We start from the raw sequence: 15,923 nt of genomic DNA on the forward strand, positions 1-15,923 counted from the left end.
GTATCTGATCACTTTCTTACAGGTGATGATTAAACCACGTATTTTCTGAAGCCACGGTCATGCATGTGTGCATATTGTGCTTAAAAAATGAAACTTTGCAAGTTAATCTATGACGTCTGTAATAACAATGCCAAAGTTTACAGCCTATAGATGTGTATATAGGCTACAGTCGGCGCGACACCACTCCTTTGTTTGTCTGTGAGAGGCATTCAAGTCATTCCAAAGAGCGTGTATGTCCTCTGTGTGTGCGTGAGTGTGCGTGTGTGTGTGTGTGTGTGTGTGTGTGTGTGTGTGTGTGTGTGTGTGTGTGTGCGTGTAGGAGTGAAGGGAGTGGGCAGGTACCAGCCTTTAGACCCCTCCTCCAGAGGGCCACGGTGCGCCTCTGTTCCAATGGAAACAGGTGGGTTCCCCGGACTCCTCCAATCACACGGGAGGGTGGGGGCAGGAGGCAGAACCCGAACCAACTTCCACACTGACTCGCCACAGGAAAAGTCTGGACAACGTAACGCATCTGTCTCCCAGTTCCCCCGCACGTCGCTGTTTCTTCTCGCCCGCGCGCGTGTTCGCAAAGCAAGGTTTAGGGTGAATATCGGCTCGCGGGCGGCGCGGGCGCAGGCACCGGGAGCGCCGGGGAAGTAGTTGCCGCCACTTGGGTCGCTGTTGACGGAGGCGGCGGCGCAGAGGAGCGTTGCAAAAATGCTGGGACGGTTCTCCGCGACGGAGAACGTGCACTAACCGGATTTGGAATTGTTTTTTTTCTTCTTCTCTTTTTCTTGGATTACTCCCCCCCTCGTTTAACGGAGCTGGTTCGTTTTTCTAGTACCGTGGAATAGTGGAACCACTTGTGAAGAAAAATCCATAAAAATGCCTGCAAAAACCAAGTACAACCTTGTCGATGATGGGCACGACTTGAGGATCCCGCTGCACAACGAGGAAGCGTTCCAGCACGGGATCAACTTCGAGGCAAAGGTGAGTTTCACGAGGCACCGAAAGCAGAGTTGGATACATAGTTCCGTTTCGGACGTCTCAATTGGACTGTAACGTAACGTTACGTGTCGTCTTCGCTGGCCTAAAAAAAAAGAAAAAAAGAAACGTAACAGTTAACGTTGCTACTCTGAAGGTGTTACGGTCTCAACCCGGTCAAGCGAACCGAAGTACGACGTTCGTAACTCGTTAGGGACCCGACATGTAGCTCACGCGCGGAGGTTTTTTTGGGGGGGCTAGATAAGTTTGTTAAAGTAAGTTTTAAAGCTGACGTCAGGTGAGGGGTTTTACGCGCGGAGGATTTTCAGTAGCTTTGAATGCGAGTACAGTTAATGTCAACTATTGTTTTATTTAGATATATATATATACTTTATTCATCCCCAGGGGCAATATATATGATATATAATATATATGTTATGTGTTGTACCTGTCATACCCCCTCTCTCTGACTACAGTACATCGGCAGTCTGGATGTGACGCGGCCGAGCAGCAGAGTGGAGATCGTGGCCGCGATGAGGAGGATTCGGGTGAGTGGATCCTCACAAACCTCCGTTTCAAAACTTGCATTTTTCGCTTTTCAACTAATTGTCACGTTTGGTAGAATCCAACATGTTTGCTTGTAGATGAACTGTAATCCACTGCTGTGTTAGGCACAGGTGTGGTGGACTTTACTGCAACTTTTATCACCTTTTTGACTTTTTAGGAATTTGTTTACTGTGAATCAGAACCATGTATTGCCATGTATGTTTTCACATGCAAGGAGTTCGTCCTGGCGGGTGATGCATAACATTAAGTCATGTTTTTTTTCTGATGCCGAATTGAAGAGAACCCCCATAATTGTAAAAGTGTAATAGTTGCCCTTGATAGGGTTACAGCTGAATTATGGACTGAGTTGAATAATGGTTGGACTATTGTACAACAAATCACCAAAATGAGTCATAAAGTGGCGTGAAACAGACTGCACATGTCGATCTACAGCGTTATCTTTCAGACATATGAAAACACCTTGGCATTCAAACTGTCCCGAGCTCGGCTGGTCTGAACCCCTCAACCCACTGTTGTGAGGTTTCCTTTGAAGCAGCGCACTGGGGTGTGATCTCCCCTCCCCTCCCTCTGCTGTGTAAACCGAAGATTTACAGCTCTTTCAGCTCCAGAAAGTAGACTTAATCTCAATCAGTTTGTCTGTCAGCTCGAAAGCAACCCCAGTATAGGTTGTGGAGGTATTTGAGGATTATGGTGATGAACTGGTAGATTTGTGCCGGAGTTGATCGATGATACCTTCAGAAACACACACAAACACAGAGCTACACAGGCAACACAAGCACACGCATTGTTTGTGTTGTATTACTTAATAATTCTAAGGGAATTTGAAAGCAAAACAATAAATATATATATATATTTATATATATATATATTTATATATATATATATATATATATATATATATATATATATATATATATGTGTATATATATACATATATATGTGTATATATATATATATATATATATATATGTATATATATATATATAAATATATATGTATATATATACATATATATATATATATATATATATATATATATATATAAATATATATGTATGTGTGTATATATATATATATGTATGTATGTATGTATGTATGTATGTGTATATATATATATATATGTATGTATGTATGTATGTGTATATATATATATGTATATATATATATATATGTATATGTATATGTATATGTATATATATACATATACATATATATAAATATATATATATATATATATATATGTATATATATGTATGTATATATATATATATATATATATATATATATATATGTATATATATGTATGTATATATATATATATATATGTGTGTATATATATATATGTATATATATATATGTATATATGTATATATATATATATATATTTATATGTATATATTTATATATATATATATATATTTATGTATATATATATTTATATGTATATATATATATATTTATATGTATATATATATATATTTATGTATATATATATATTTATATGTATGTATATATATATTTATATATATATATATATATATGTATGTATATATGTGTGTGTGTATATATATATATATATATATATATATATATATATATATATATATATATACACACACATATACATATATATTTTTTTTTTTCGGAGCGCAATCAGCATCTGCATGTTCAATCAGCATCTGCATGTTCTGTGTTGAAGTTGATTCCAGCCAGTAAACCCACTCTCTGATGCACGAGTGTTCACAGTTGAGCAGAAGGTGCAAAATGTTCTTAATGCCCTTTTCAGAGGAGTGACCGGTTCCTATAAAGTGGACCTCCCAGTGTGCTGCCATGGCAGCTGTTGTTATTGTTGGCAGGAAAACAAGGCTTTTTGGTTTGGCTCCTCCAGTGTGAAATGGTTTGACACTGGCTTAAACACCATTGGAAACCGCAGGTATCTAGCTCGGAAGAGAGGTCCCACTGGAGTGGCACGCAAAGCATTTATTTGACTTGGGTAGTAAGCCTTAACTCAATGTGGATTTAAGGGGGAAAAAAACAAGAAAATCCAACCTTAATGAAGTGCACATACTTGTTATGGCAAATGAACATCCATTGACCTATTAGACAAGAATAGTCGTGGCTGTTTTAGGTAACCGAGGTAATGAATCAAGTGAGAAGTCACATTGACTTCTGTACAATCCGACTTCTTTTTGCAACCAGACCGGTCTCGTTTCCACATTGGCTTCACCTTTCGGACCCGGAGGTTACTGCCTGGCTAATACTTTAAATAGACACCTTAAACTATCCATTTCTGTGGCATTATGACTACGACTAAGTTTTTTGCTGTGAAGGAGCTCCTGAACGTGCTTGGGAAGTGTCAGAGGCTTCTGACTGTTGAATGAGCTGGAATAGAGACACCGTTGATCATACATAGGGAAACGTGACCGCTTTAATTTTTTTCATCACTTTTTTACACCTCAGCACACGTGTTAGTCGCTACAAGAAATGGGTGTAAACTCTTATGATTCAGAAAAGGTGTTCATTTATTTAGTCTAGAAACATTTTGTCTGTCAGCCTTTTAGCCTTTTACTTCTGCCAAAGTCAAGCCTGACGGCGCTTTTTGGCTGCTTCTTGCCTTTCTATTTTCAAGGTACTTCAGGGACATTGAAGCAAGGACAGACTCGTCGCTGCTTTGCACTTCCATGTAACTTTTGATGCTCTGTGGAGTTTCTGAAAGAAGGTTTGGTTAAAAAAAAAAAAAAAGTGTCTGGTCTTTTCCAAGATTTCCATCAGTCTTCTCTTTCTGCACAGTCCGTCAAAGCTATGCTGGTTGCCGAGGCAACCGGTTGATGTATGGTGTCATTGTTCGTTGTGTGCATGACTCACCTGTAAGCCGTTCGCTGATAACAAACTAATGACACGGCAAAGCAGTGCTACAGGATCTCTCTCACACACACACACACACACACACACACACACACACACACACACACACACACACACACACACACACACACACACACACTGGTGTTGTTCTGCATGTTGTTCTGAAATGATTATTTACGCGTCCCTGACTAGCTTATTACAGATGGAAAAGCAATTTGGGCTTGATTTTGCCACCAGAAAAACGTATTACTCAAAATAAGTTTTCTTGTATAGGGCTGCGACTTATTGCTATAATTGATGGCCTTGTTTGTGTTTTCATCATCGAGTAGTTAAGTCTGTGAAATGTCAGAGCAATGTATAAAATGCTAATCACATTTTCAGATGATTATTGCGGCTGAAACCAGCAGCGTGTGGCATTCCTGCATGATCAATGGCATTGGAGGTGAATTGATGAACAAAGTTTTTGATTTGTTCTCTTTCTCCAAACTAATCAATTGACGGACTTATCATTTGTCAGCTCCGGTCTTGTCGACTATGAAAGGGTGTGCACCATCTGATGTGGATGGAATGAGCTTTAGATAGAGAGAACATCTTAGATGAACACGCTATATCACTTGAAGGTCCTCGTAAATTAAACTCCCTATCGTGTGGTAGCAGCTTCTCTGGTCAAAAGGAGAGGAGACCTTTACAGTGAATTAAATGGATTAATTTCTCATTAATCTGCCTTTGCTGGGTTAACTGACTGAAGGAAGATTGAGCAGCATGGGACGAGAAGATTATAGATGTGTCTGAGGAGACTGAAAGAGCTCAGCGGCGGCGGTGCTGGAGTGGTGGAGGGGAGAGAAATAAAAATGCTTTTTACATCCCTTCAGCTGCCGGGCTGAACAGCGTGGACCAGGACCTTTGTGGGTTCACCCGGCAGCTAACAAGCTTCTTTTTTTAACACCAACCAAGGAAGTTCATTAATCTGGGCTTCAATGAACACTTCGATGTTTCCCGTATCAACGTGTTCCACGAGTTGTACAGTAAAAACATCTGGAAAGAGTGAATCATCTGGAAATTCAAACAGTTCCAGATAACACAACTAACTGATAGTGGTTTATTTTGGGCTAATCCAATGAACTATGTGATTACTTTATCATGACTCGTATGCGTTTTATAAAATTCACAATTCGTTTGTGAATTGATTGATTTATTGTTCTTTCAGCAGCATGCGTTATGAAATACTTTACACAGAGGCCGCTTCGTCACGACAATAATTAAATTATTGCCAAATTGTGCCCGCACTGTACGGATCAATACAGTATCACATTGCCATGAACGCGTGGTGATGGATGCGGTTTGACGATGCCATTACCTGTGAAGGCTGAGGCTGGCGACTCTGAGAAGTAATTACATGGCTGTTAGCCCTTTTCTCTCTGCTGCGTACAGAACACACACATACATTGTATTTACACTCATAATGTAGCGGTGTTTATTTAAGACCTGTCTCGGCATATTTCCCATCACTCCCTTGTCATGACTAATGGCTTGTATGGACTATATAATGGATTCTGTTATTTACTCATAAACGCTCACAAGGTTGTTTTTTATATAGAACCAGTGAGTCATAGGTGAGCGTGACAGAGAATCTCAAAATGAAGAAAAATTAAAAAAAGATTGACAATCATTTAGTAGTTAATGTGAAGATGACATCTGTAATGTTTTATTTTGGCAATTTTCTCACACATATATTATATATATATCCCTTTTTTAATTAGGGGCAGCTGCAGTTAACCTGCGGTTTGATTGACTTGAACAGGATAAAGACGCCGTACCAATTAATCCTCCCAGATGAATAAACGTGCTTTCTCGACAGATGTCTTGCATTAATAAAGACCTCCGAACTCCATACTGTTGTTGAACAGTGCTGTTTATGCCTTTTACTTTCTGTCCCCATTCTTTTATTTGTATTTTGTGTGCGGTGTGATCATGTGTTGCACGGTAACTAATTCACTCTAAAGTGAAAAGTTGCTGCAGAAAAAACAAATCGTCCTTTGAAGAACCTAGAATGAATGTGAAATACCCAACAGTAATGTGGCTCAAAAACCGAATGGGTTCCACGCAGTCGATCCCCGCTTTCTGTCCGGACCTCGCTCCCTCGCTCGCCACGGCAAAGTGAGGTAATGTGAGTAACAGACGAGGCCGGATCACCGGGGAATAACGGCGCCGCAGTCACGTCGGGTCAGAGGAAGCGCTCCCTGCTGCTTCTGTCTGTGTCGCCTGACCCAACAGTCAGCTAATCACATTATAAACCCAGAGATGAAGCGGCTTTAATTGACAATTTGTGTCATTTTTATTCTTTTGTCCGTGACTCATGCAGCTCTCTGCTATTTTAAGTGGATGGTACTTTTGAAGGGAGGTGCCCTTCACTCAAAAACTAGAGAGGTTATTCATTTCCTGAGTTGAATCTTGTTCACTGACCCCAGATCCAGCAGTGGGTCTGGGTGGCATTTGTCATCGAGGGGGTGGGGGGCTCGAACCGCTCTCATCTCGATTGGAAAGTGAAATTGGCAACGATTTATGCATTTGGGTGAATATTCCACCGGGGGAAGATTAATACGGCCCGTCAACAGAAGGGGTTGGACTGGTTACTAAAACGTTGTTTGCTCTCATAAACACGCGAGTGCTGTACAACTCTTTGATATCAGACTAAATCAAACCTGTACTTTTTTTTTAAAAATACAAATTTAAAGAATTTAGGAAATACACTGATTTTGATTTGAATTTTTTGGGTTTAGTTTTCGGTTCCTAGACCTTGTTTTCCCCCTAGTTGTCTCGTTTGGTAGCAGGTGTGTTGCGTTTACTGTCCTCTGCTCAGTCATTGCTGCCTCATTCAGTTGAAAAGTGGGTCTTTTTCTCAGTAGAAGCTAGAGAGCAGGAGCATCTGCTAGCCTATAAAGGACATTATTACCGCATTTTTCAGTCGTGGATGATGACTATTGAAAACCCTGCATATTGAAATCCGGCATCCTGCTCTCCCTGAGCACAATGTGGGGATGCGTTTATCAGCAAAGGGGACGGGACATGTCTGTGGAAAGACGCCCTCGGATTTGATGTTTGTCCTCCTTCCTGCTGTTTTGGAGTTGGTTAAAAATTCTTTATTTAAAAAAAAAAGAAAAGTATAAATATGGATATCTTTGGAAGAATATTTTCAAACGTCTCTTTGTGCTCTTGAAGCCCTTTTTCTCTTTTCTGCCCTGAGCTTCGACATATTGTTCAGAGGCTATTTATCTCTTACTTAAGGTCACAGTTGAAAGGTCCACAAAGTGACTCCCCTCCCCCCACTTTGCTGCTCCTCCTTGACTTCAGATTTTCCGCACTGGGGGGGCGATCAGACCGCTACATCAATTGAGCGTGATGGGTAGCCGTGTAGCTCGCGTTAATGTGACATTCAGCACATGAAGCGCTTAAGAGGCAGGCTGTGACGCATAAGCAGAGCATTTAAAAAGAGGTTAATGCTTAACTAGCTTTATTGTCCACCAGAGGGTCAATGGGTTGGTGAGGTCCAGCTGTCTACTCAGAGATGGCATGAGATCACATGCTGGAAGAGTCAAAGGAGAATAACCCTCGGCTCACCTTGGATACGGGCTTCTCTTATTTGGCTTCCCGTGAGTCTGCTGCTCATCACCCGGTGTAGGATGGAAATCGCTTATAGCTAACTGGCACAAGTAGGCTTACATAACAATTGTGTAAGTACCTCAATTATAAAGACAATCATGATACAACCTTGCTCGCCAGTGGATCTGAAAGGTAAAGTCAGTTGGAAAACCAGTTGGACCTTTTTTAAAAAGCAGCCATGACATCAGTGCATGCTCAAAGGATAAAAACAAAGTCAATTGAATGTAATATTGAAGACGCATTTTTGCATTCCATTTATTTGGGTCCGGGTTGTATTCAGTAGGCAAAGCACGGTAGTCCGTCTCATCCCCAGCCATGTCTTTCAGGATCCCAATGCTTTCTCAGACCTTCTCCGGGGGTTAAGGTAGTCCTGCCATCGGCCACTTGTCTCTGTGATCTTGTGTTTTAATTTTATTGTCCCCACCCAGAGCTCATGACCATAGGGAGAAGGTTGGAACGTAGATTGACCTGTATGTTTCCCTTGAGGCTAATTCCCCTTTATCGCTATATAATACCAACATGTTTGCTGTTATGTACGTACCCTGGCCAGCGCAGCCACGGGGTCGTCTAAAAATGCCACCGAAATGTCAGACGAGCAAGGTGGCAATTCAGTCTGAACATCCGGCTACTCTTATCCTTTTTCGAGAGAGAGACAGAATGTGTGTGTGTGTGTGTGTGTGTGTGTGTTCTGAAAACCCACCCTGCCTCGCTTCCCCAGTGAAGCTCAGGGCCGTAAATTAAGCACCAGATAAATGTATCTCTTGACCGGTACATCTCCTTCTTTTACTCTTTGCAAATTCTCTTCATCTCGCCTATTATCTCTCCTTTTCCTCCCTTTTCCATCCGTCTTTTCAATTTACCCCCTTTTTTTACCCCTGGAACAATCTGTTAAGCCGCTCACATTGTCCTGCCCTTCATCCGAGGCAGAGTGAAACTTCTCTACTCGGGGAAAGGAGCTTCGTTAGTCGTCCGCCGTAACTCTCACGGACACACAGACCTCATATGATCCCTCCCGTCTCATAATTAATGTCCGCCGTGCCACCGAAATTTATCTTATCTCACAGCATTTTTTATTAACATTTGAATCCCGGGAACATTAAATAAACCGGAGATGGATATCCCAGAAGCAGGTCCTCCCGCTTGCTTCTGGCCGTGGGATCGTGCTGCTGATAATGTGTCTGCAGACATGACTTTACTTTATAAACGGGGTGAAGAAGTTAGACATTTGCCTTTTTAATTTTTCTATGAATTTCAACCATGGGAGTATATGCATGCCAATAAATGACGGTAAATAGCATAAACCGTTACTACATTTTACCATCTTACTAAGATCCTCTCTAAAACAGCATACATATCTCTTTACAGTTTTACAGCTTACTTCCTGCTGGTTTAGATCCAGAGTTTGAATGTTTGTCCATGTAGAATATATTTTTGTTTGAGGACAACACAAACCACCCTCATAGCCCCCAAGCAGGCAATGAGAAACCAGGCAAACAGCCGCAAACTGAGTTGTCAGCAGTATTAACTGCACTCCAATTACATCTTTACCTCCTCTGATCCCTCCCTCCATCTCTCCGTTTTTTGCTTGTACTTCTCCAACCATCCGGCGCCGCTGTTCACAAGCCATCGCTCGCTCGTCCCCTTTCTCTGACAAGATAATGTAATGTAATAGCGCGGCGATGCTGCAAGATTCCCCCCACCCCCAACCACACACAGACAATACAAGCGTGGCCCCATGCACCACCTGACTCTCTCCCTCCTGCAAATGTCAGCAATATATCGGGGAACGAGTCCAGGTTGCGCCTTGAGCCAGGCGGCGAGACGGCGGTGATCTCGGAGATTTTGAGGTCGCAACTTTGACGCGGTTCCCCCTGCGGCGTCAACAGGGAACAGCGGGGTGGAAATGATGATGCCGCTTGTGGCAGAGAGGAGTCCGTCTTAAAGAAGTATAGGAGAGGTCAACGTTGTGAAATACACTCCTGCAGCGGACCTGTTTGTAATGAGGTGTCTGCTTCGTTTTGAACGGTTCAGTGAAGTGAACTATTTAGTCCAGCATGTCTCCAATGTTCTACAAACAAGTGTAAGGCCAATAAGGGAGCAAGAAAGCTGGTATCACGTTCCACCGGTTCCTTTACTCCGCTCTTCATCCGACTCTTTATTATCTGCACAGCATCCACTTTGCAGCTGAACGTGGTCTATTTATGAACGCCTTCAGGAGCAGGTAGGAAATCAAGACGTCAAGTGGTTTACAGGAACAAAGTTCTCCCTCCGGCTAATTTGTCTCCTCTGCCTCCTCCTCTTTAGCATCCTCTCGCTTCTCTTCCCATCTTTCACTTCCCTCGCCTCCCTAGATTTCCCTTCCTCTCCCGCCGCCGCCTTTCAGCTTTCCTCCTCCTCCTCTACTTCCTTTACTTTATCTTTTCTACCTCCTCTGTTCACCCTAACCCCTCCCTGTCCTTTCTCTTCATTCTTCTCTGCTTTTGTTTTCCTCTGGCTTTGCTTCTTGTTCCTGTCGCTTTCCTCTTCATTCTTCTTTAGTCCTTCCCCCGCCACACTCTTCATTCCTCCCCCTCCATATCTTCATCTTGCCATTCCTTTACTCTTTATTATTATGCTCCTCTGCCTCCTCTCCTCCCAGTGGTTTCGATCATTGTTGGACAGCGGCCCTTCCCTGCATACTTAGCATGGTCTTCGTAGCTCAGCCCTCCTAACACACAGAGCGTGTGCTTCATTTTCTGTTAACTTAAGGTGCACTCATTAGTTTGCTAGCCTTTGCCATTACAAGTTGGACATGAATTAATGAACTTGTTCCCACAAGTTGCCGGACCCCAAGGAGAGATGTAATCACATGAACAACAGTTAAAAATCCCCAAACTTTAGTTTACAGTAAAAAATAGAAAAGCTGCACATTTTCATTCAAGACTTGCTGCCATTATCAAAACCTAATTTCCTGTTGGCTATTTTTTCCCCTCTCTTTTATAAACGGAGCTTTGTTTTATTTTAAGAATATCAACATCTCAAGGAAAGTCATCCTAGAAAATAATGTGCAGTGTTTACTACCTATGCTGCTAACGCAATCCTTTCTCACCTACATTGAGAAATGAGATTAATCCGTTAACTGTCAACTATATTTGTGACTGTCTGATGTTCCTTATTTACCCTTTAAAGCGAAAACACACGATCAAGTTAGAAGGCCGAGAGCCGGCTCTCGGAAAAGCTGAAGACCTAAAAATAACCCTAAAAGTACTCCAAACAAGTTCAGTTAGTTATGGTGAATGCCAAGCGATTACATTGAGTCCAACAAACTAAGAGCCTCATTTATATCTAAAGGCTGAAGCTTATAAAAGGCAAATAAAGCGTCTGTCTCTTCCACTAGAATTACAGCGCATTTATTGGGACTCGCTTCATGGTCGGGCTTTGGTCTGTTTGTTGTCTCTGATGATCCACGCCGGCTATTCGTCACAGACACGGACGCATGTGAAAGAAAACACTGAGCACCGAGCGATAATGTTGTGCACGCTCCCGGGCCGACCTTGGAGCTGCCCTCATCTGTCAGCTCCGGGTGCCTCGGCGTTATCTCGCCACGGCAACCATCCCTAACCGGCCTATCTCCCCCCTCTGTGGCCGCGTCTCAATCCTGCACTCGGCCCTCCTGTCCTTATCTGCCTCCCTCTGCTGTATCTTGGTGCTGCCAGGAGCCGACCCAAACGCCGCTCCTCGCCTTGCTTGTGTTAAGCCCCGCCCCCCTCTTCCCCCTCCGCCCTTGCTTAAATCTCAGCGCTCCCACCAGCTTCCATCCTGCTCCCTTTTGCATTTCGCAGAGGCAAATTCAAGTCTGCCAAATAGTGATCCCCACCTCCATTAACCCTTTTTAAATGTCACAGACGTTTTGGAGCCAGACATCTCTTTGCCACGGGAAGTTTAGGGAATGACGAGGTTTGACAGTGAAGTTTATAATGAGTGTTAAAACCATCAACGTCCACAACACAATAACGTTAAATCTGCTACGGCTGTCTTCTTCACCCGTTCTGTTCCTGCGACGGTTTCCTCCGGGTGTTTCTTTATGCACAACATTTTTTAATAAAATTGAACAAGGCGAGGAGAGTATCGGAGCAGATCCGCCTTGCATTGTTTCAATGATTCCTGTGGCTTTTAGATCAGCACATATGAAAGAGATTCAAGGAATGGGATGATAGGGGGGGGTTACAGAGATTGTTCCTTCTCGTGAGTGTGAGAGTGTGGTTGCCCTCCAATATGGTTTTAATAAAAACCCTTGCCCCTCCACAGACTCTTTCATTAAAGATGCATGCTGCTGCTGTCAGCCCGGCCTTTCCCCTCAGCCGGCAGGTGGATAAACTCTTCCGAACCCACAAACATTCTCCATTCCATTATTATTTCTTTGTCTTTTGTGTCGTTATTATTTTCTTCTTCCCGGCTCTCTCTCAAACTCGAGTGCTTGTTTCTGTCTCGCTGTATTTCTCCATTCCCTTGCTGCCATTTCCCTTGGAACAGTTTCATTTCTTTTTTCTCGCCTATTTTTCCTGTCTATTTCACAGTTAATTGGCAAAACAGTCAACAATGCAGACACAGATCAAGAGCTTTCACATTTAACATATTGAGATGATTATATGATTTAAAAACATCTCATGTATGATGGCGCCAAAACTGTTTTATTTCTGATTGAGGTTGTAATCAAATGTAATTGATAACGGCATGTATCATAGCGCTAAGATGTAATTACGCAATCAACTGCCTTGGCATTTTGAATGTTTGTTTCCAACACCGTATTTGTCATTCATGAAAAGCCCATTAAAACCACAGGATGTGTGTGTAATAATTATATGATCAAACATTGATGCATTCATTAAGAGGAATCAGAATCTGTGAATATAATTTGTTATTATCTAGTTATACAATGAATACTTATATAAAACAAATCAGCATTTAGTGCTCAGACTATAACTTGATTAATTAATTGGCAACAATCTAAATAATCAATCAAGGGTTTGAATCATTTATTTATTTACGTTTGATGGCTCAAGTTCTCTGTTTTATATCACTGTAAATGTAATATTTGTGTTGTATTCTATTGTATAAAACAAGCTTTCTGAAGTCCTCACTCTAGGCTCTGGGAAAAAGTTTTTTTTTTGTGGGACATTTCATTAATTAAACATAAATTGATTAATCAGGGGGGAAAAAAGGAAAGAAACAGTCAGATTCAGCAATAATACAAATAATCTCCCCTCACAGCACTTTCTCCATTGTAATGATGGACGGCAGTGACCGCGTGGTTCGATATCAATCTATTTACGGGCCTGTATGGCTGTGTTATCACTGCCTGCTCTTCACTGGCCGACTCCCCGCTATTCCCCCCCGCCGTACGCGGTGTCAGAAGGTCCGGGGAAGGAGATGATGTACATCCAGCTGATTGTCTCATTTACAGCTCCGAGGAGAGGCACGCCACTTAATTGATTCTAGTTTAGTGTTGGAGGTGGTGGGGGGTTAAAGTCGCGAGGATGCCATCCATCAATGTCATCATCATCCGTCACCCCGGTGCTGGAGGTAGAAAAGATGAAAGACACCCGTACAGGCTCAAAGAGGTGAGAGACACCAACTCAGTGTTTCATCCCCCACCGCCATCCTTTTCCTGTCTGCAGTCCGTACACGTCTCTCTCTCTCTCTCTCTCTCTCTCTCTCTCTCTCTCTCTCTCTCTCTCTCTCTCTCTCTCTCTCTCTCTCTCTCTCTCTCTCTCTCTGATTTAGATATCATCATAATACTAATAATAGGAGTTCAATGTTATAGTCATTCATAACCATCTAGATTCAGACCGAGTTATGACCAAGAACACGATGCATCGTGAATGAAGTACATTTGAGTTGGGAGGGATGCTGCAGATCCCTCAGTAATATTGATGTTTTCCTGCAGCCAAGAACCAGAGGCTGATCATGTCCGGCCCTAATAAGGAAGACGGCATGTGGAAGATTAAAGCACGAAAACAAGTTGTGAAAGGTCCCTTTTCTGTTCTTCAGCTGCAAAATCGTTCTTGAATTTCACTTTAATGGGAATACAAAATGTCTGCAACTTTCAGACCCTCGGCTAAGATCCCTTTCTAACTGCTCCACAATTAGAAAGGGATTTATTCACAATGCCGTCAGCTACATCAATAGCCGTTTTTGTATTAAAGCTGTACCGGCCAGCTTACTGAAGGGTTTCGGGTGTCGCCCTCCTGCACTAACCTCTCACTCTCTCTCTGTTCTTCTGCTGGTGAAGAGACGGATCGTGCGGCCCGGAGGTCTCTGAAAGCCTAATTTAAAAAGTCCTCCTCTTCACGGGGGCTCAGCTGGCTTTCTGTTCACGCAGCCAGGCTGCTATGTGGCCTTCTGTCTTCTCCCCCCAAATCTGTTTGGCTGGTGTGCTGTGAACATCTGAATCGTTTGCATTTGTTAAGGACGGCTTAATCGGTGACAGATTGCGTGACATGTGAAGTACGCTGCCGGGGATTCTTACCAGCCTTACGTCACGGTGTCACACTGGCGGTCCTCGTGGAGTAACTTTCGGTGTTGTTTAGAGACGAGGACATGAGCGGAGGAGGATGACAGAGTGCTGTCAGTTACTCCGCTGTGAGAGCCGAGGCAGCGATGGCTTCACGCTGACAGCGCCACAGCAGAGATGTTGTGCTGGATTATCTGTGTGTCGACATTCTGGTTTCTGTTCTTTCTGAGTCTAAAAGTTAACTCCCTCCCCGATTTAAAACATGCACAATCATTACGGGTTCTTTAAATACCGTAGATAACTGCTTCAAGGCCGTTACACAATTCAGGCCTTTTTATTTTTTATTTTGTGAGATTAGTCATTACATTTTTGTGATGCCATGAATACTTTCACACAGAAAGCAGATATTCTACACGGTAAACTTTCTTTCTTTTTTGGAACAAGGTTGATTTTTGCGTCGCAAATAAAGCCATCGGCAAGTCAAGTTGTGCAGAACGAGTGGAGTCGCACCTCTATTTACGAATCAACAGCACAGAGGCTCCGTAGTCTGAACCAAGACGGCAAACTTTATTCCTCCTCTCAACCTTGACAAAGGCAGAGCCGGCCAGATCCTCACCTTCCACAATAAAAGCCCTCAGGCCACTCAGGCGAGTCTTTCCACACCCCGATGTGGAAAGACCTTCACTCTATTGATAGTAATTCTGCACCTGCAAAGTCAACATCTGATGGACAATTTTTAAGGTTCAAAACTTATGCAAAAAAAGAGGAAGGACCTGTTCTGGATGACTCTTGAATAAACTCTAAATTCAACAAATTGAATGAAAGTATTAGAGAACAGAACAAAATAATGGTTATAGATGTTACAACCACCTGTATGCTGTGCAATAGCAATAGTGCCCCTGTAAAAGGCTTTTAAGAATATCTTTACTGTGTTTGACCTTCACTTAACTGTATGGTTTCTCTATTATTTTCATGTCTCTCACACCCTGATAAAATAGCTTTAACGCCACAAACCCCCATTTGATAAGAGTCTGCACCTCCACACGAGCAGCAAAAGAAAAGGCTTAGTTTCTTACTTTCCATGGCTGAATATCATTTCACGCTAGATGGGTGGATTTGGCATGATATTTGGGTTAATATACTTGGATAGAAAACAACGGGGCTTATGTTGGCTTTGCAGCATCCCTTGCAATAATGTAATTGAAATGGGAAGGCATTGACCTCTCCAACTTGAGCTCCATCCATAAATCGATACAATCTCACTCTTACCATCTCCACTGAACCGGAGCCATAAGCAATTATTCCGATTGTGAATCTTCACAACTCTCTTTCATTTGCAGTCGGTGATTACCATCCTGCCCATATGAGCCCACGA

The 15,923-nt window shown here is 42.4% G+C and overlaps 1 protein-coding gene across 1 annotated transcript in view; it reads left to right on the forward strand.

The window, feature by feature from the left end:
- Positions 1-718: 718 nt before the first annotated feature.
- Positions 719-15,923, forward strand: part of nos1apa (nitric oxide synthase 1 (neuronal) adaptor protein a) — a gene marked incomplete at its 3' end in the record, with an annotated part of 118,735 nt that continues 103,530 nt past the window's right edge. The window contains exons 1-2 of the mRNA XM_079221160.1: positions 719-969; positions 1,440-1,511. Coding sequence (XP_079077286.1) covers positions 865-969; positions 1,440-1,511 — 177 coding nt within the window. The 5' untranslated portion in view covers positions 719-864. The remainder of the gene's footprint in view (positions 970-1,439; positions 1,512-15,923) is intronic.

This window comes from Taurulus bubalis, assembly GCF_910589615.1.
Source record: "Taurulus bubalis genome assembly, chromosome: 7".
NCBI classification, from domain to species: domain Eukaryota; kingdom Metazoa; phylum Chordata; class Actinopteri; order Perciformes; family Cottidae; genus Taurulus; species Taurulus bubalis.